A 20,594-nucleotide genomic window follows, 5' to 3' on the forward strand; every position below is an offset into this window, starting at 1 on the left:
TAAATGCTAAATGGAACACAGGAACTGAAAAGCTGTTACTCACTGGAAAGCACTATGCCTATTTTCTCCATCAGCTTTAAAAAGAATTGATTGTAATGCTCAAACATGCTGACGCAGCAAAGGCATGAATAGTATGAACTACCTACACACTCAAAGCCACAAGGTAAGAGAACAAATTTTAACTATAGGCTGTTTAAAAAGTAGTGGTTTTATGTTAAAAAAAATTAACAGAGAATTTAACCAGGACAAAGGAATACAATCATTGTATTCCATTATAATAAGTACTGCTAAGTGACAGATAGAGAGGCAGAAATATATATTTGTAAACATTTCTGTAGGACACATGCTAAATTGAATTTTTAAAACAAATTCAAGGTTTGATCAATCTACCCATGTTATTAAATTCTTCTTACCCCTCTAGTGTAGGTACTCCCTCGTTCCTTCCTGCAGCTCGTCTTGTGCTTAACCTAGCACGGGGCTGTCTAGCACCATATCTCTGCCGTGACTGATGCTCCCTCCTGCTCTCTCCATCACGTGGCTCTTCAACTGGACCACTAGTGCCAAAGATGGGAAAGTCCAGGCCCTCATTAAAGATTCCAAATGTGACCTGGCCATACCCAGAAGGAAGCGTGAACTGAGCAGACTCTAGGTTCTGAAGAACAAAGCAGGGGGAAACCAATTTTAGGAAAGACACAGACGATTCAAAGTAGTAATATCCACCCATCCAGAATGCCACTTACCTCAAACGAAGGTCTGTTTTGATCTGTTCCAGAATTGTTGCTGCTATTGTTTTCTGAATTTCTATAAGGAAAAAAAGCACACAATAACAGATGTGTAAGCAAAGACAGAATGCAGAGTTAAAGGAATTCTATCATGATTTTTATGGTGTACTTTTTATTTCTAATTACGCTGTTTACATAGCAATAACTTACTCTATCATTTAAAATGTATTTTTTTTAGTTGTAATATTGGTGTGTAGGCAGCCATCTCTGTGCCTGCGTCTGAGCTTTCAGAAGGAGCCAGCGCTACACATCAGAAGTGCTTTCAGGTAACCAGTTGTTTCTCCTACTCCTATGTAAGGTGCTCCTATGTAAGGTGCCCATACACTATAAGATCTTCACCCGATATCCCCACCTACGGGTGGGCGATATCGGGTAGCAAGAAACTTAAAAAAAAAATAATCCGATCGTTTGGCCCTGGGGCCAAACGATTGGATTACATTTGTGGTTATGGGGCAGTCGGTTCGGGGACCGCATCAACGAGCCGATGCGGTCCCCGATCCGACTGGATCGAGATCTGGCCAATTTCAGGTCAGATATCGGTCGGCCAGGCTGCTCTGTTCTGCCCATACACGGGCCGATTAGCTGCCGAATCGGTCCAAGGGACCGATATAGGCAGCTATTGTCGGCACGTGTATGGGGACCTTTAGATTTCTTACTATTGAGTGCTATTCTGATATCTACTGGGAGCTGCTATGTTGCTAGCCCCATGTGATATATCACAATTAAAAATATAAAACATTATGTTTGTGATTTTTGAAAAACAGATTTCAATGCAGGATTCTGCTGGAGAAGCTCTATTAACTGGAAGGAAAATCTCTACACAAGATTGCTACAAAATGACAGCCATAATTGTATTAGTAACATACCACCCCAGGTCAGTTCTGTGCTGCTTTCTTTGTCTATAAATCAGTCAAGGTCTGTCCTACAACTGAGTGCCTGTTCATTTCCAGTGCAGCTTCCTTTGCTTCTTTAACAGTGAATTCCTGGGTCAAGCACATGTGCATATGCCTGCAGAGCTTTCCTTTTTTCATTAGCAATCTCTGTTTCTTTGCACTGATAATCATGACACTGTTAGTCCAGCCCACCTAATCACACTCTAAGAATTGGATTGTTTTTTATAGAACAATAAACACAGTTCTGCACAACCCAACAAAAGGAAGCAGCAGAAGGAAGTGAGCATAGGGAGGGCAGAGTATGGCGCACACAGGCAGAGTAGGGCAGGCAGAGAATGGCACACACAGGCGGTACTCTGCGTGCCCTATGCTGCCTGTGTGTGCCACACTCTGCCTGCTCCATTCTGCCTGTGTGTGCCATACTCTGCATGCCCTATGCTGCCTGTGTGCGCGCCATACTCTGTCTGCCCTATGCTACCTGTGTGCGCGCGCCATACTCTGCCTGCCCTATGCTGCCTGTGTGCGTGCCATATTCTGCCTGCCCTATGCTGCCTGTGTGCGAGCCATACTTTGCCTGCCCTATGCTGCCTGTGTGTGCCACAGTCTGCCTGCCCTGCTTGTGTGTGCCATACTCTACCTGCCCTTTGCTGCCAGTGGGAGGTGAACCTGGCAGGGGTTTGTTCTGTTTGTTAGCATTTGGAAATAGTCATCATATGGTCCTCAAGGTGTGTAATTATATGCTTATATTATATAGGCATATGGATTTAAGGGTGTGTCTTAATATGACATAATATAATTCTTTCACATTTGAACGAAGCGGGATATCCATACAGTGAGCACCAACCTTTTGCGTTTTTCCTGCGCTACCTCCATTAGTGTAGGTATGGTCTTCAAAGCTCTTTTAATAACATGGGTGTTGTTTGAAGTGGGTAAAGTTTAAAAAGGGAAGTGGTCAAAACTTGCTTCCATTATTAGCCTTCCACCATAGGCCAGAAAAATTCCAGCCCTCTGTACCACAGAAGTAGGACAGCACTGCTATAAACTATAGTAACATTTTTGGAGCAAAGGCACCAGTTGGACTTGTGCAGAGCAACAGTCCATTATATTTTAATTACGTTAAAAAACTTTTACTATTTTTGGTGTTACTGTTCCTTTAAGAATACACCATCAACAAGTTATCTATGGTACCTATGATATCACCCCCACTCATATCATCTCTGTGTTAAAGAACACTGATTTTTAGAGTCACTGACAGGGTTACATGGGTTACTATCTTGCATCTATACTTGGTTATTTGGAGAGATCTCAAAAGATTTGGTTTCTTTTACCAAGGACATTAAACACAGGCCGGTGATAATAAACCAGGCTTTAAAGCAGTGATCCCCAACCAGTAGCTCGTGGGCAACATATTGCTTACCAACCCCTTGGATGTTGCTCCTAGTGGCCTCAAAGTAGGTGCTTATTTTTGAATTCCTGACTTGGGGACAAGTTTTGGTTGCATAAAAACCCCAGTATAATGCCAAACAGAGCCTTCTGTAGGCTGCCAGTCCACATAAGGGCTATTAAATAGCCAATTATTGCTCTTACTGGCACTGCCAGGAACCTTTTTCATGCTTGTGTTACTCACAAACAAATTTTCTATTTTAATTTGATTCACGGGTATAAAAGGTTGGGGACTCCTGCTCTAAAGTAAATATAAAATCAAGTTAACTATTTGTTAACTCCTTATTAACTAGTAACAGAGATGCTCTAATTAAGAGTTAGCAAGAAAATGTTAAAGGTACAAATTGATTTACCTTGTTTCAGGGAGCTCCTCTATGAATCCTGAATCACACCTAGGGCAGGTATATTCCTGAGGAGACAATAGAGGGGAGGAATTAGAACTGTATTGGGCATCAGAACAAAGTCAATCAACTAAGATATACAATTAAGAAAGATGATGTGTTTTTAAACATAATCTGCTTATAGTATTTTTAAATTATTGAATAGCATGCAAGAAGAAAATTGTAGAGAGTATATACCGATAAAACATGTAGAAATTATTATTTTTTTTTTTTTACTTTATAAGTCTTCAAATCAAAAATATGGTATGTAAAAGAAAACTGCTTCCTGGGCCTGCTGAAAAATGTATATTGGTAGATTCTACAATATGCTCATTCAGATGGAAAAAATATAACAATTTAATGAGAGAATGAGAACTTTGTATGCGCCCACAATAAAAGGAACTTTTATACTGCCTCATTTCCAGAGACGCTGGAAGCCTGCCTGCTAAACTGACGAGTGGAAACCTTTAAAAGAACAATACAATGGCCAATTATAAACTTATAAATATTCTGCATGGCTTTTCTTGCACAGTAAAACCAAGGTTTTGCCATGCCAAGATGATGCTTAATTCAAAGTTGTTATCACGTAACGCACTCGAGCACTACAATATTTCTAGAAAATCTCCGATTTTTATATGAAGCACTGTTTTTTCTGCTTGGTTTATATCTATGTATTTAAGGACAATTATTATTATTAATATAGACTTAACATGCAAATTCATGCACTATTCTATCTTACAGGGGTAATATGTACAATTTACACATATGGATTCCTTATGCGGAAACCAATCATTCAGAAGGCTCCTTAATTATGGCAAGTTCATCTACCATAATGTCTGTTTCAAGAAAATAATTACATTTTTTAAAAATGATTTCATTTTTATCTGTAATAATATAACAGTAGTTTGTACTTGATCCTAAGCTGCATGAATCCATATTGGTGGCAAAACAATCCTATTGGGTTTAGTTAATATTTAAATTATTTTTTTTGGCAGACTTAAGGTATAGAGACGCAAATAAATTAAAGATCTCTTCTGGAAACCCCCAGGTACTGAGCATTCCAGATTAATATTTTTGTTTACCATATTAATAAAAACTAGTTTTATAATTAATTAATTTAGATTTAGAACTAGGGATGCACCTAATCCAGGATTCAGCCAAATCCATGGTCCTGGGCGAACCGAATCCGAATAAGCATATGCTAATTAGGATTTGGAAGGGTAAAATGTCCGCATGAACACTGAAGTGGGAAATTTAACCCTTCCAAATCCTAATTAGCATTCGGATTTGGTTCAGTGTTCGCCGAATCCCTTACTATGGATGTGGGGGTTCGGCTGAACCTGAAAAACTGGGTTCGGTGCATCCCTATTTAGAACTGAGTTATGTAATTAATAACATGATGATTAGGGATGAGCGAAATGATTCGAGCGGCGACAGTAAAATTCGCAACACGTTATTATAGTACAAATTCAGGGGTAAAGCCGCTTAGTGGAAAGACAGAAGAGGCAGCAAAGGGACAGTGTTCTGCTCAAAAACACAAGTTTTATGTGCCCACCCACTGTAAATCACACAGAACCAAGCACAGTAGACACAGAATTTCTGCAAGCCCGCACTGTGATCTTAGAACAGGGGTGGGCAAACTCCGGCCCCTTGGCCTTTTTAATCCGGCCCGCCGACGACGCCAAGTCTCATCACGCGAGACTTGGTGTCAATGGCGGGCCGGAATTAAACAGACTAAGGGGGCGTAACGCTGGCCTGGCCCTGCCCGCCCTGGCCCGGGGGTAAGTAAATGTGGCCCGTGAGCCAAAAAGTTTGCCCACCCCTGCCTTAGAATAATGTAACTAAGGGGCACATTTACTAATCCACGAATCCAAATCCCAAATGGAAAAAAATCGGATTTTTTTCGTCGCCGTCACGACTTTATCTTATTTTGCGCAACTTTTCCGTCACAGAAAATATACGATAAAGTCGTAATGGCGACGGAAAAATTGCGGGACATCCGAAAAAGTCGCGACGGTGACAAAAAAGTCACAAAAATACCGATCATTACGAAAAAACGCGTTCGGACGCTTTCGGTCCATTCGTGGATTAGTAAATGTGCCCCAAAGTGTTGACATTATGGAGAAAGCAGCATGAGCTGGATTCCTGCATCCACATGGAATAAGAGAAACAAGTGTTTAAACATTGTTTCTGTTGAATACAGGCATGGGACCTGTTATTCAGAATGCTCAGGACCTGGCGTGTTCTGGATAAGAGGTCTTTTCGTCTCCATACCTTAAGTCTACTAAAAAAATAATTTAAACATTAATTAAACCCAATAGGCTTGTTTTGCCTCCAATAAGAATTAATTATATCTTAGTTGGGATCAAGTACAAGGTACTGTTTTATCACAGAGAAAATGATTAATGATTTCATTAAAATGGAGTCCATGGGAGACGGCCTTCCTGTAATTCAGAACTTTTTGGATAGCGGGTTGCCGGATAATGGATCCCATACCTGTATAACAATTAATGGAAGACAACCTGTACAGATAAGTATATTTTGCTCAGCAAATTTTCTCATAGATATTTCTGTGCATATTTGTTTTTAAAAGAGTGGAAAATGTAATACTGCTTAAACCTACCAAGCTATTTTCTACAAGCAACCCAAACAGAGAAACTCGTTTATGTATTTTTAGGAACACCACTGTCAAAACCTGTCACTTTTTCTTACGCAATATTGCCAAAATCCGTCCCTTTCTTTCTACTGCAACAGCCAGGCTGCTCATGCATGCTCTCATCCTGTCACGACTGGACTACTGCAACCTGCTATTAACCAGCCTCCCTAACTTCCATCTCTCCCCCCTACAGTCTATATTAAATACTGCTGCCAGAATTCTCCTCCTCTCATCCAGGAGAGTTCAGGCCCTTCCCCTGCTAAAGTCCTTATCGTGGCTTCCTATTAAACAAAGAATATCTTACAAACTACTTCTTCTAACCTTCAAAGCCCTCCATTCCTCTGCTCCTCACTACATCTCTTCCCTTGTGTCTCCGTACGTTCCTGGCCGACTCCTTCGTTCCTCGCAGAGCAATCGTTTGGTTGCGCCCCCCACTACTACTGCTGTTTCCCGCCTTAAACCTTTCTGCCTTGCTGCCGCTTACATTTGGAATGCCCTCCCTGATTTCCTCCGGAGAGAATCCTCCCTCAGTCTTTTTAAAACCAAACTTAAAGACTACCTTTTGGAGCACTCACCCAGCACCTTATCTGGGAACTAGCACTTATATTGCAGTGTCAACCACTGTGACCTACAGCACTTATACCGCATTTGCCTATTTGTGTCTGTAAGTTACCCTCCCATATAGATTGTAAGCTCTACGGGGCAGGGACCTCCTTCCTCTTGTGTCCTTGACTCTTAACTTATTGCAGCTGTATTAATCTTGTATTTATTGTTATACTTTGTATTTATCTATTATTATCTTATTAACACCCTGTTTGTATTAATGTATTCTATTGTACAGCGCTGCGTACATAAGTAGCGCTTTATTTATAAAGATATACATACATACATACATACAATATAAACAATATCAAAGCTCCACCTATACATCTTAGAATGCGGTACTGTTACGTTACCCCAGAAACAAAAAATGGAAATATAATCAGACATTTAAAAGGGGATGTAAACCCAAAAACATAAAACCATAAAGGCAACTTTCCAATATAAAACTATGGTTTTAAAGTTATTTATTTCAAATGTAACAGCTATCCCTTGAAACAAATGTAGCCAAAATCCTTACAGGTCTATTACTTAAACTAGCATCTTATATGTTTATTTAAAACCACTGGAATTTTGTAACTATTGTATATTGTGAAGTGGCATGAAATCATTTATTTCATTTGGCAGTATGTTATTTTGGGGTTTACGTTCGTTTTTAATGAAAAGACCACAAGTGAATAAATGACTGAACACTAAAACAAGGACTCAATGTGGCTGTATGGAAGCTTCTAGCTGTTTCCAGGCGAGGGCGGGGGGGGGGGGTGTTTGTGTTTATGGCTAGCCTTTAACAAATGTTAGTAATACAATATTCAACCAGCTACATCGATACCGAAAGCTTTTTTTCTGCCCCCTCCCTATAAGGGAATAATGAATTACAGTCAAGTGACAGCTGCTATGTCAGATCTAGTGCTCAGTCCCTATGGATGTGGCACCTAGGCGTGTATGGCAGGCGATACCCTGCTGGGTAATTGCTAAGATGACTGTTCCATCACACACAGCATGCTCTCGAATCATATAGCGATATCCTCAATTCAGTTCCTAGCCCAAGCTACAAGAAGAGAGAGTGGGATGGCTCCGGTTTGGGCCAGTTTGCCTATATCTCTGCCCCGAAACCTCTGTTTCCCTGTCCAGCGAGCCGGAAGGCCGTTCACTTACCGGTAACCGCGGGATGATCTCGGCCGTACAGCTGTGACAGAAGTACCTCCCGGCCTCCGGTAGAGCCTCCGCCATTTTCCGCTGCCCTGGAGATGACGTCTGTGATGTCAGCACGCTGCGACCAGTCGAAGGAAAGAGAAAGGAGTCAAATCGCGCAGCATTGGTTAGCGCAGGGTGCAAACCACAGGTCATGGTCATTCAGGCAATGAGAAAGTACTAGAAGTTCTTTTATGACAACACAGGTTGAGGATTATTGGACAGAAAAAGCATGGACTGTGACCGCTTTATTATAAAGGCTTTTCAGAACAGTCTAGCCATATTTAGGGATGTGAGATCCCTTTTACAGTATTTTGTTTGGCACTTCTCTATGCGAATTGCTAAAATGATCCTGGTTCCTCCTAAACTTTAGTAATCTATGTATCAGCAGGGAATTAAGGGACGTTTTACTTGTACAAAAGCTTGAACTTGACATATGTGTGTATTTTTCCACCATTATCTACTACTTAAAGGAGAAGGAAAGGCTAATAAAGAGTTAATCTCAAGCTGCAGGCATACCTTCAGTTCTCTCAATAGTGCCCTTAAAGGAACAGTAACACCAAAAAATGAAAGTGTATAAAAGTAACTAAAATATAATGTGCTGCCCTGCACTGGTAAAAGGTGTGTGTTTACTTCAGAAAGTCTACTATAATTTATATAAATAAGCTGCTATGTAGCCATGGAGGCAGCCATTCAAAGAGAAAAGGCACAGGCACATAGCAGATAACAGATAAAACACTATTGTATTCTACAGAGCTTATCTGTTATCTGCTATGTAACCTATGCCTTTTCTCCTTTTTTCCAGCTTGAATGGCTGCCCCCGTGGCTACACAGCAGTTTATTATATAAATTATAGTAGAGTTACTGTAGCAAACACACCAGTTTTACCAGTGCAGGGCAACAGTGCATTATATTTTTATTACTTTAAAGCTATTTCATTTTTTGGAGTTACTGTTCCTTTAAGTCTCCCCATATTTCTCCCATTCAGATGATCAGAAGCCTCATACGAAAAAAAAAAGGCTGAGCTGTGTAAAGAAAGTTCCCATAATGCCTCACTCCTGCACCAAGCCCAGTGACCGTGCTCAGTAAGACTGTGAGGAAGCTTCCTGCTTATTGGCTCAGATCCAGTTCTTAGCATTCTTGAGGGGGGGGGGAGCAGGAGAGAGGAGAGAGCTGTGTGTCTCTGGCACAGGAAAACAAAGAGAAACCAAATTCTGTTTCTTTTGAAATAAAAATCAGTGCAGTGTTTCTGTGAGTGCTTATGACTGTATTTACATTTCTGATAAAGCTTACTGAGTTTTTACCTTTCCATCTCCTTTAAGAGCACCTTGACCTAGGTAACATCAACTTGTACAGACTAGCATATTTTTATTGTTTTCATATGCCTTTTAACAGGTTTTTTAATTTAGCAAGGTAGTGCTTCCAAAAAACCATGAAAAAAAACAGTATTTCTTATATATCCATTTACTTTGTACAGTGGAAACTCTTTATTGAAGCACAGAAATGAATAGTCACCTACAAGTTAGAAAGCAAATGCAATCCCCAATCCGACTAAAAAAATCAAACCTGCCCAAGCAACATCTGGACAATTTCTGTCCAAATATCAGTCAGCAAGGCCTTTGGGGGTCCCCATACACAGGCAGATAAGCTGCCGAATAGGTCTAAAGAAGTCAAATTGGCAGCTTAAAGGAAAAATAAAGTCAAAGTCACTTGGGGGTGCCAAAATGTTAGGCACCCCCAAGTGACTTTGACCGCCTACCTTTTACCCCGGGCTGGTGCCCCTGTTAGGAGAAAACAGCACCAGCCCGGGGCACCTGGAGCGCAGCGCTTCCGTCTTCCTCGCTTCCTTTTCCTGAGTGCCAGCGGTGGGCGCATGCGCAGTAGAGTGAAAAGCCGACTTTAACATTTAAAGTTCGGCTTTTCACTCTACTGCGCATGCGCGCGCAGCGAATCAGGAAAAGGAAGCGCCGGCAGCTACCCCGGGCTGGTGCTGTTTTCTCCTAACAGGGGCACCAGCCCGGGGTACAAGGTAAGCGGTTAAAGTCACTTGGGGGTGCCTAACATTTTGGCACCCCCAAGTGACTTTGACTTTCGTTTCCCTTTAAATCTGCCCCTGTATAGCGACCTATAAGGACAAAAGGATGAAATAGCAACCTCTTTCTGAGGGGAGGAGTAAAGAAAGTCAATAGGTAAGTTAGGAAGTATGAAGGGTGTTGTGAGTGACTGTGTGGTTTTTGGAAGACTTAGGAAAATAAAGCAACTGGCAGAATTAGTTGTGAAGCCCATGGAGATTTCTAATCCCCCTTAAAGGAGAGGAACTACCTTTCCCAAATGAAGGGAGGCCTAGAGACCAACATCCCTCCCTCTAAGACCTTTTAGGCCTAATGGAACCATCAGCACAACCATCACTGGATCTGTGCAACCTGGAGGAACTATAAGAACTGCAGTGTACCAGCTTATCTTTGGTTTGGCTACACATGGACTATCTGTAGGACATTCTACAACTGACATTCTGCCAGCTGGTGTTGCTAACTCTTTAAAACTTGCTTAAAATGGCAACATGTTGTTCTAACTACTGATTAAAATTACCTGAAAACCTCTCTCTGACCTCCAAATTCTCTTGCCTCACAATTATACCATGTTATGGCTTATGGGTCAGGAAGGCCTGTTACATCTAGTTCCAGTCCTGACTGAGTCAGATTTTATGCCAGTGCTCCAAGAGGTGTTTTTTGAGACTGAGGGACGATTATTTCTGAAGTATTTCAGGGATGGTATTCCAAATGTAAAGAGCAGCAAGAAAGAAAGGTTTAGGGCCGATTGGTTGCAATTGGCAAGTGCCTTCCACAATTTAGTATCTATGTCTGTAAGTAAACCCTAAGAAGTCATTACTGAATAAGATGAAGATATGAAGATTCTCATTCCTCCAGGTCATAAAATACGGTATCTAAAACAACTGGACTTTTCTGAGTTTTCTTTTCAGAAAAAAGATGTCACCACTCATCTTTAGCCACTTAAACCAGAAAGAGAAGTTAGTAGCTTCTTCTTCTCCTCTTCCCACAATTGCTATGAAGAAACAAGTAGGTGGGATTGAGAGTAAAAACTATTTCTTCAGTTACAGACACAATCTTTATATGTTTTACTTTCAGCTGACTGAAAAAAGCTAACCACTGGTTGTTATGGGTTACTGCCAGTGTTTATAAATGTACCACTGAGACTTATATTGTTGGGCACAATGTAACTGTCACACGCAATCTATTTTGGACTATTAGAAAAAAGTTGACGTTTGTTTTGGTCTGATAGTTCTAGCTGAATACCATAGTCCAAACCCTCTTACAGGTCACTGAATTCTAGCATTACATTACTGATCCATGTAGGTGTTTTGAGTTTACATGGATAAAATTAGAATACAAATTGTACTGATAAACCATTAACTCATAAAGAGGCACAGTATACATTCCCTTGAACTTCACCTGGGCAACTTATTGGCAAAGTATGGTTAGCAAGTCATCACCCATGAGTAACCCATGAGGTTTATCACTAATAAACTACAAGCAATGCTGTGATCTCTGGTATCAATGGATGGTAATCCAACATGTGGAAATAATTTGGACTTTCATAAACTCATTATCCAGAAAGTTAATTATGGGAAGGTCATCTTTCACAGACTCCATTTTAATAAAATAATTTACATTTTTCTGTGTAATAATAAAACAGTACCTTGTCCTTGATCCTAAATTTTAAATTTTTATTTGGCATCTTTATTAGGCTGGTCCTCTTTTTTACTGCTTTAGACCCCCTGGGAATCAGCCCCAAAGTTTGGAAAACACAGCCATAAGAGACCATATGAACTCAAATTTGCAGCATTTATGCTTCAATGTTGCGAAGCAGTAGCATACTAGCAAATGCTACCTAATGAGGAACAGTGTATTGAAAAAACAGTTTCAGTACATTTTACTAAGGACACTTACTGAAGACCCCATGGTTTTATGTGTACTCTAGTGGATGAAATTGAAATGTTTATATTCACTTTTACACCCACATTTATTAGAATGCCAAGCTTATGTTGGTGCATTATTGAGTACAGAATGCTCGGGACCAAGGGTATTCCGGATAAGGGGTCTTTCCGTAATTTGGATCTCCATACCTTAAGTCTGCTAAAAAATCAATAAAACATTAATTAAACCCAATAGGATTGTTTTGCATCTAATAAGGATTGATTATATCTTAGTTGGGATAAATTACAAGGTACTGTTTTGTTATTACAGAGAAAAAGGAAATCAGTTTTAAAATTCTGAATTATTTGATTAAAATGGAGTCTATGGGAGACGGGCTTTCCGTAATTCGGAGCTTTCTGGATAATGGGTTTCCGGATAAGGGGTCCGATACCTGTACTGGTTTAAATGCCAACAGTGAATTGCTAAAACAGAGGCAAATTTAATAGTGACTACAATCCACCCTGTGTATGATATAAAACAATTTAGCTATATACCTACCAGAGGTATATTTAAAACAGCAGTTCTTTTAAGTGCTCAGAAGAGGGCACTATAATTATGTTGAATATATTGTACCTTTTCTAGTACTTATGTATTTCTGTGTTTTACGTCAGAGTAAACAACTGAGATATATATTTCTATCTCGGCATCAAAAGCTAGGCTGGTTTCTCAAGCTGTGAGGGGTAGCCATAATATATCCTAGAAACTTTTGCCTGCTAACGTAATTGTACAAGTTTTTTTTATCACTGTTTGGGGGAGGTAATTAAAGGTATTTTGTACATGGGTTCCTTTCTAGTAGGAATTCCTAACCCTAAGTTAAACCCTGTTTAAATTTGGTCTCTATGATACCCCCTAATTAATTCAAATGTCTTCTTACAGTAGAAAAAAAAGTAAATAAAAGAAACTGTATAAGTGGTTTAAGCCAGTTTTTGAGTCACAAAACAAATTCCCCAACACAGCTTATCACTGATTCATAGTATCCCAGGGTCAATTACATGTACAATTCCTCAGAACACATGGAAGGATTCAGCAGAGGTAATTTTACATATAATAGCTCCCAAAACACATAGGATAAAAGACATGCAGCTTCATATATAATATGAAAGGGCATTTAACAAGATAAATACTTGTCCTGTTTCATTTATAATAGATCCTAGAACACATAGCTTGTAAAAGCTTGCAGAATGCATGTGGGACAAATACAGTACCAATTTCCATTATAATAACTCAGAATACATGACAAGTTAAATCAAGTGCCGACTCAAATGAAGGGCCCCCAGAATGCATGGCAGGAAAAATAAAGAATTTCAAGTATAACACCCCAGAATTAATTATCAAAGTGTAGGTAGTGGCTAAAAAAGATTAATCAGAAAATAAAAATGTATCTGCATGTGTAAAGAATACATCAGTCTACAAAAAAAGGAAATCTTTAGGTTTTCTTCCCTCAAACTGCAAAATACTTGCCACGCCTTTTCCTAGAATTGCAAAACTGCTCACAACCCCGCAACTGTTTAATGTAGCCAGAAATGACTAGGATACTAGGAAGCAATAATCCAACCCAACCAAAACCAAAAAAATTAGAGCATCAGTTTTGTTTACACAATATTAACAGGAATGGCATGAATAATATTGGTAAAGGAGAGTTTTTGTTATTTCTCACAGCGTGGGGCTTAAAGAATTGGTAGATGGTTTTAACTGTGTATTTTGGATATTAAAGATCTATGTAGTTATACACTTGCTCAGGATTCATGTGTTTGTCAATTACATGAAAAAGTATCCTTAAATGTTCAGAGAATCATAATTTGTCACAAAGGATTCATTACTTTTTTTGATATTTTGTGCTTTCTTGCTTGGAAAGTCATATGCTTGTCTGGGAATAAATATGAGTTGTTGTAAAATTGAGCAGCATGAGAAGAGGCATTAGCAAAGAGTGGTGCAACAAGATTTACACTGCTGATAATCCTAAAGTGGCCTTCTATAGACTGATCCTGTCCAGTATGTGACCACATAGCTGGGGGTTTGTGTGGATCGACAACATATGACCGAGCATACACATGGCTGGATTACCTTGCATTCTTAAACTGCAAGAACTGTAGGGGAGCTGCTGGGCAGGGGGAACTAGAGGTCCAGTACCCAATGTACTGAATATATTGTATTCGAAGATTAAAATGTTAAAGCAAGATAGATCAGCTGACCCACCTTGAGTGTCTACTCTATTACCTAAGCATGTATGCCACATAATTATCTGGCATACATGCTTAGGTAATAGAGTAGTAAATTGGCCAAACTGCCCCAGTTCTGGGCATATATGACAAGCTTTTCATGCAAATTGAACAAGATAGGGCAAGGGCACATCTATGCATGGCACAGATATACTATAAGGCATTATGGTGGGTAATGCATAATATTTTCATTAATCAGATAAATACATTAAGACATGAGAATTTGCACCTAGTGTGGGTCATTTATAAACACTAGGAACATTTGCTCTTGAGTAGTAACCTATGGCAACTAATCAGATGTTTGCTTCTACTAAGCAGATGTTTTACTTTCAGCTGACTGAAAAAAACTCATCACTGATTGGTTGTTATGGGTTACTGCCAGTGTTTATAAATGTACCGCAGTGACTTATATTGTTGGACACAATGTAACTGTCACACGCAATCTATTTTGGACTATTAGAAAAAAGTTGCAGTTTGTTTTGGTCTGATAGGTGAATACCATAGTCCAAACCCTCTTACAGGTCACTGAATTCTAGCATTATATTACTGATCCATGTAGTTGTTTTGAGTTTACATGGATAAAAATAGAATACAAATTGTATTCATAAACCATTAACTCATAAAGAGGCACAGTATACATTCCCTTGAACTTCACCTGGGCAACTAATTGGCAAAGTATGGTTAGCAAGTCATCACCCATGAGTAACCCATGAGGTTTATCACTAATAAACTACAAGCAATGCTGTGATCTCTGGTATCAATGGATGGTAATCCAACATGTGGAAATAATTTGGAGTTTCATAAGGCTTGAACAATATCCTATATTTCATCACTTCCTTTAACTACTGCAGTGCAATGGTGGTGTCCTCATAATGTGGCTTCTAAGTGTAACTGCACAGTTAAGTTTCATTTGATGATTTTGTAATCTTTGTTTCTCTTTTCTTGTTGTATGCCAAAATGGTCCAAAACCAACACAGAAGTTAAGGTTTTGTTTAAGTTATATATAAGTGTGTCAAGGCACAGTGTATGTGTTTGGGCGTTCCTTGGCTTTTTACAATCTTTAACGTTTTGATGACCTGTGTTATTTGGCTCTCACACTTATCTCTGGAATCATTCCATTTTCTACATCTGACAGTTTTACATTTACATTTGTACATTAACATTTCTCGCTCTTAGCTAGTATTTTCACCTGACATTGTAGGCTGGGCACACTGTATCTGCCTACCATATTTCCCCTGCCCCCAGTATTATGCAATGTAGCATTCTGCTGCAACATTTCTCTTGTCTTGTAGATTTGTTAGTAATACTTGTCAGCCAAAAAAAATGGAACTTGACGGAAAGACTGAAGAAGGATTATCTGACATGTAACCCATTGGCCAAATGGTTAGCCTTTTCCACTTAATACAACTCCTTTATAGCATAAATGAATTTCAGGTCTCATGTTGCTATGATTTGCAACATAAGGCCTAAAACATCCCAAGTGAAACTATTTAACCCATCAATATTTCTTAATCAAACAGCCTTAGCAATTACTTTGCTTACCTGTAAATGGCCAAGAAATAACAAATGTACACAGTGATACAACAATCATGTCTAATGAAAAACATCAGCATTAAAACATTATTGGCAAAGACTTGTGAATATTTCACATTCAAATACTAGCACTGTCAGGGTGGGATCAATCAAGAGTGTTCTCTTCCCAGGATTCCCTCACACCACACATGGATCATAGAGATAATTATGTTAATAGCAAGAAGTTGAATGGAATGGGAAAGAAAGAGATCATGAATAGACAGTATTTTATTAGAGACTAAACTGGCATTACAGTGTGCACAGGAGAATGGAGGGGTAGAGGGGTAAGACATAGCATGTATATTAAATTGATGGGCTTCATTTAATGGATTTGAAATATTTAGTAGGGTGTGGTTAGGAGCAAACAGTGGCAGAGCATGATGTGGTAAGGCAAGTGGGATGAAGATGAAATATTTAGTGGTGTGTGGATAGAACATGGACATGGATGGGGAGAGATGTCACCTGAGGCTAGAAGCAGCAGAATTTTATTAGCAAGAGTTTGGAATCAATAACTGCAAATAGGAAAAAAGTTTATGAGTGCAAATGTACGGGGAAGACATACTAATAGAAGTGGTACAGGTTAGGAGGAGTACATATGTCAGAATTATGCCCTGCACTGTAACACATGATTAATGGCCAAACATGCATACTGCCAAAAGAGAAGAATCAAGGGAAAATAATCTTGTAAGTAATAGAGTAAAAAAACGGGCAATTGCAATTACAAAGAGAATTATAGACTAGAAGATAACAGTATAATGTTATGAAGCCTTAGCTGGTTTTCTCAGATAAGTAAGGTGTTGTGCAGAGTGCGATGGGTACTGTGTGGTCTAGTCCTGGCTTTCACAGTTGCAACTCAATTTCTAACTTGTATGTACAACCTTAAATTTTAGCTTACAGACAACAAGCCTTCATCCCTACTTCCTGCAAGTAAATCCTAAAGTTTTATTAGGCTAGCCGCTAGGTAGAAGATACTGCCAGTCCAAGCATCACCTCTGGAAATAAGCAACACAATCTAAATATAATTAAAAGAATTCTGTACTGTTTTGAAATAATCAAGGACTAACTGCCCATAAAAACACACAGCTTACGTATTACTAAAACTGGAATACTGAAAAATAATTTCATAAAATAGCACAGTTATTAACTCATATTATTGGGTATATTGTTTTCATGATAGTTCCCCTTTAACAACTGATATCAACTGAACAGACCGAATGCTCAGTAGCAGACAAACTGGGGCCATAATACAAAGAAAAATCAGCAGAGACTTTTGTTTTGTAGAATAAAAGCAGAGGAGTGGCAGATGAGAATAAATTAAGCCTCACCCCCTGATTTTAAGTATTTTTCTTTGAAAAAAACACACATACACACACATATAGATTGTAAGCTCTACGGGGCAGGGACCTCCTTCATCTTGTGTTTCTGACTCTTATTGCAACTGCACTTTGTATTTATTGTATTTATTGTTGTACTTTGTATTTATCCATTATCTTTAACCTCCTGTCTGTATTAATGAATTCTACTGTACAGCGCTGCGTACATAAGTAGCGCTTTATAAATAAAGATATACATACATACACATATATTGCACCAAGTAATTTCCTGGGAACATTTTTGTTTAGTTTTTTTCAATTCCTTTTCTCATTCTAGATCCCCTTCCCCACTGTGTGGCTTTTCTCTCCTTTTAGTTTAAAAGTAATGTCACTTTCTGTGATTCTGCATGTTTGTTTGTTTGTTTGTCAGATGGACCACAAATTGCATGGCTTCCCTCCATTTATTCCTATGGTAACAACCGGTGCACTCTCAGGTCAGACAAATATCACATGAATGGCTATTGAATTTTCCAGCGATAATCCCTTGACCCATGTGTGCACCCTGCTAGTTGAGTGAAAAAAATTGTTTGTTACAAAAAGCGTTAAATCAGCCTTTATTCTTAGCAATGACTTGAGTTATTAAAGAAAATGTTATTAAGTGTTTTCTTTTTAGATGGGTTAATATACAGCTAAAGTAATGTATGTAGTCTCTTTTTTACCTTTCTAGTAACATTAACTTTCCTCTTTAGCAGTAGTTAGTTTATGTTAGCAGTTCAGCAAATACCAGCATACTAGTGATTAGGGTATACAGCATCATATTAGCACTACTGCTTTGAACTGATGAGTTGCATAAGGCAAGTCTGGGATTTTGTCATATAAGAGACCTAAAGAATATTTGAAGCTCTATAAGTTTTTAAGGTGCCTGAAGTGTCTGCCAGAAGACAAAATGCTCCATTTAAAATAACAGCTAAGACCGTGACTTATGAATGTTAGAGTAGCATTTTGCTTAGGGGCTTTGTGGTTCTGATGCACTATTAAATTGTTGTTCTTTCACCATTGATGGGTTTTGCTGAATGGCTAAAAATAGATTACTAGACTGCCCAGTGTAGTGACTGAATCCAAGTTCTTAAAACCACAATATTTTGCAGTTCCAAAGAATGAATGAGTCACTTCTTGATACTATGAAAAATGCAAAGAGTGGGTGTACAAAGGGAAGCAGAAAAGAAACATTTTTCTATTGCCCAATAATGTATTGCTAGCTGGCTGCTGCTACATATATTTTCTGCTTATTTGGTCATGTCATATGTAGCCCATTAAATAGCTAAGCTTAACAGGTTACCCAAATGTATCAAATTAAATAAGTGGGGAAATTTACTATAGAGAAGATTTGATTATAGACTCAAAAGAAAAGGGTAATGCTTCACTTAGCTATGCTGATAAAAATGTTGCTCCATAGATACCTGGCAGGGTATCAATACAGGAATGAAGAATGTAGGAGCTGCACACATGTTGCTATATGAGAATTAGCTGTTTATTTGCACCACAGAGTGTCAACATCTGACAAAGGTAGGTCTTACTGGCCGAAATATTATCATCTTACTTGACGCTCTGTAGCCTAAATAAACATGTAATACCCTTTCAGCAATGTGTATGTGGCTCCTAATTTCTCCATTCCTGTACTGATATCCCGCCAGGTATCTAGGGATACCTGCATAGTTTATACACGAGAAAAGGGTTTTGTGGGCTATGTTTCTTCTTGGGTATGTCTTATTTATTTATTTTTTCATTTTTCTTTACTTCAAACACAATTCCTGCTATGCTTTAATATTTTGTCACTGGATTGCTCTCATATTATAGAACACTAACACTCTTATTCAGGGTTACTTTAAGGTACCATTGGGCCCAATGAATAGATCTCATTGGTGGGTCCTGTAGCCATCTACAGGTATGGGGTCCGTTATCTGGAAACTCATTATCCAGAAAGTTCCGAATTACGGAATGGCCATCTCCCATAGACTCCATTATAATAAAATAATTTGAATGTTTAAAAATTATTTCCTTTTTCTCTGTAATAATAAAACAGTGCCTTGTACTTGATCCCTATTAAGATATAATTAATCCTTATTGGGGGCAAATGCCCTGGGCCTAGGCTAACAGCCCTGTAGTAAGAAAGTGGGAACACCTCCACAAAAAACATCTCACTAAAGATGCCAGCTTTATATTTAAAAATCAGAGAAATGAAAATAGATATGTTATAAAGCTTCATTACTAATTAAAATGAGCGGCCTGCCAATTCTAGGGCATGCTAGAGTCAAACAGTTATATTAAATTAAACGTCTGATGGTGGGCCCCTTATCTAAGTGGGACCTGGCCAAATTTCGCTTTTGGTCATATATTAAAATGTCTAGATTCAAGACATTGCTAGATTCTTCTGCAAATGTTTAATGTATTGCAGCATCTTAGTCACTGGAACCCCCTCTGCGGTACCATACCCTTCTATTATTATTAAATTTGTTATTTTGCACCGAATTTGAACACATTACTCTTTCAAATAATCAGCAAAACGAAGCTCCATTCTTTCTGGCAGTGAATGAGTAAAAGGGTCCAGACAAAATAACTTCTCTCAGGTGTTGAGATGTCTGGAGTTAAGTTATTCAGCAAACAAAGAACTCTGTGTGTGACAGGTAGGGACAAAGCTCAGCATGTCTGGGGAAACATTTTATACAAAGTGAAACCTGCAGGCAGTGAATACTCCATGTAGAGTGTTTCCTAGCATTTTCCAGACTGAAACTAAGCAGGCATATCACACTGCAGTGAAGCCAACAGGAAATGCCAGGTAATTCTAGACACTATTGTACAAGGAAAACTTCCTTTAACTTCTCTACAGAGTAAAGAGATTGTTATCTCCAAAGAAATTAAGGTCTTTGACTGATAAATGATTGCCTTCAGGTATATACAGGTATAGGACCCATTATCCAGAATGCCCGGGACCAAGGGTATTCCGGATAAGGGGTCTTTCCGTAATTTGGATCTTCATACCTTAAGTCTATTAAAAAATCAATAAAACATTAATTAAACTCAATAAGATTATTTTGCATCCAGTAAGGATTAATTATATCTTAGTTTGGATCAAGTACAAAGCACTATTTTATTTTTACAGAGAAAAAGGAAATCAATTTTTAAAATCTGAATTATTTGCTTATAATGGAGTCTATGGGAGACAGGCTTTCCGTAATTCGGAGCTTTCTGGATATCGGGTTTCCGGATAAGGGATCCCATACCTGTATATATGAATTTATTTATTTATATATAGTCTGTTTGCTTGTTTATTAATACAATTACGAAATACACGAGTTATACAGGTGACTTCTGTCCAAAATTTGTAATGGCAGTGTTTATTTTTGAATGCTTGTCAAAGGGACCCAAATATCCTACCAATTGACATAGCAAAGCATGGCGAACACTCTGATTATAGCACAGGTTGGTGATGATGATAGCCTCCTTATATAAATAAACACTTCTAAACTGAGGCCCCAGTTTTGTGGGATTT

General features: G+C 38.7%; 1 protein-coding gene across 3 annotated transcripts in view; it reads right to left on the reverse strand.

Annotated features, from left to right (window-relative positions):
- rnf126 (ring finger protein 126) overlaps positions 1-20,594 on the reverse strand; it is a 48,207-nt gene that overhangs the window by 15,517 nt on the left and 12,096 nt on the right. Inside the window, exons 2-5 of one of the 3 annotated variants that reach the window (XM_031897955.1) lie at positions 7,910-8,024; positions 3,472-3,527; positions 741-801; positions 414-652 (exon numbers count right to left, since the gene is read on the reverse strand). In XM_031897955.1, the coding sequence (XP_031753815.1) occupies positions 414-652; positions 741-801; positions 3,472-3,527; positions 7,910-8,024 (471 nt within the window). Of the gene's footprint in view, positions 1-413; positions 653-740; positions 802-3,471; positions 3,528-7,909; positions 8,117-20,594 lie in introns of those variants that run through there. The other 2 variants (XM_012959798.3, NM_001006734.1) reach the window with 2 other exon arrangements.

Source organism: Xenopus tropicalis, chromosome 1 (assembly GCF_000004195.4).
Source record: "Xenopus tropicalis strain Nigerian chromosome 1, UCB_Xtro_10.0, whole genome shotgun sequence".
Taxonomy (NCBI): Eukaryota; Metazoa; Chordata; class Amphibia; order Anura; family Pipidae; genus Xenopus; species Xenopus tropicalis.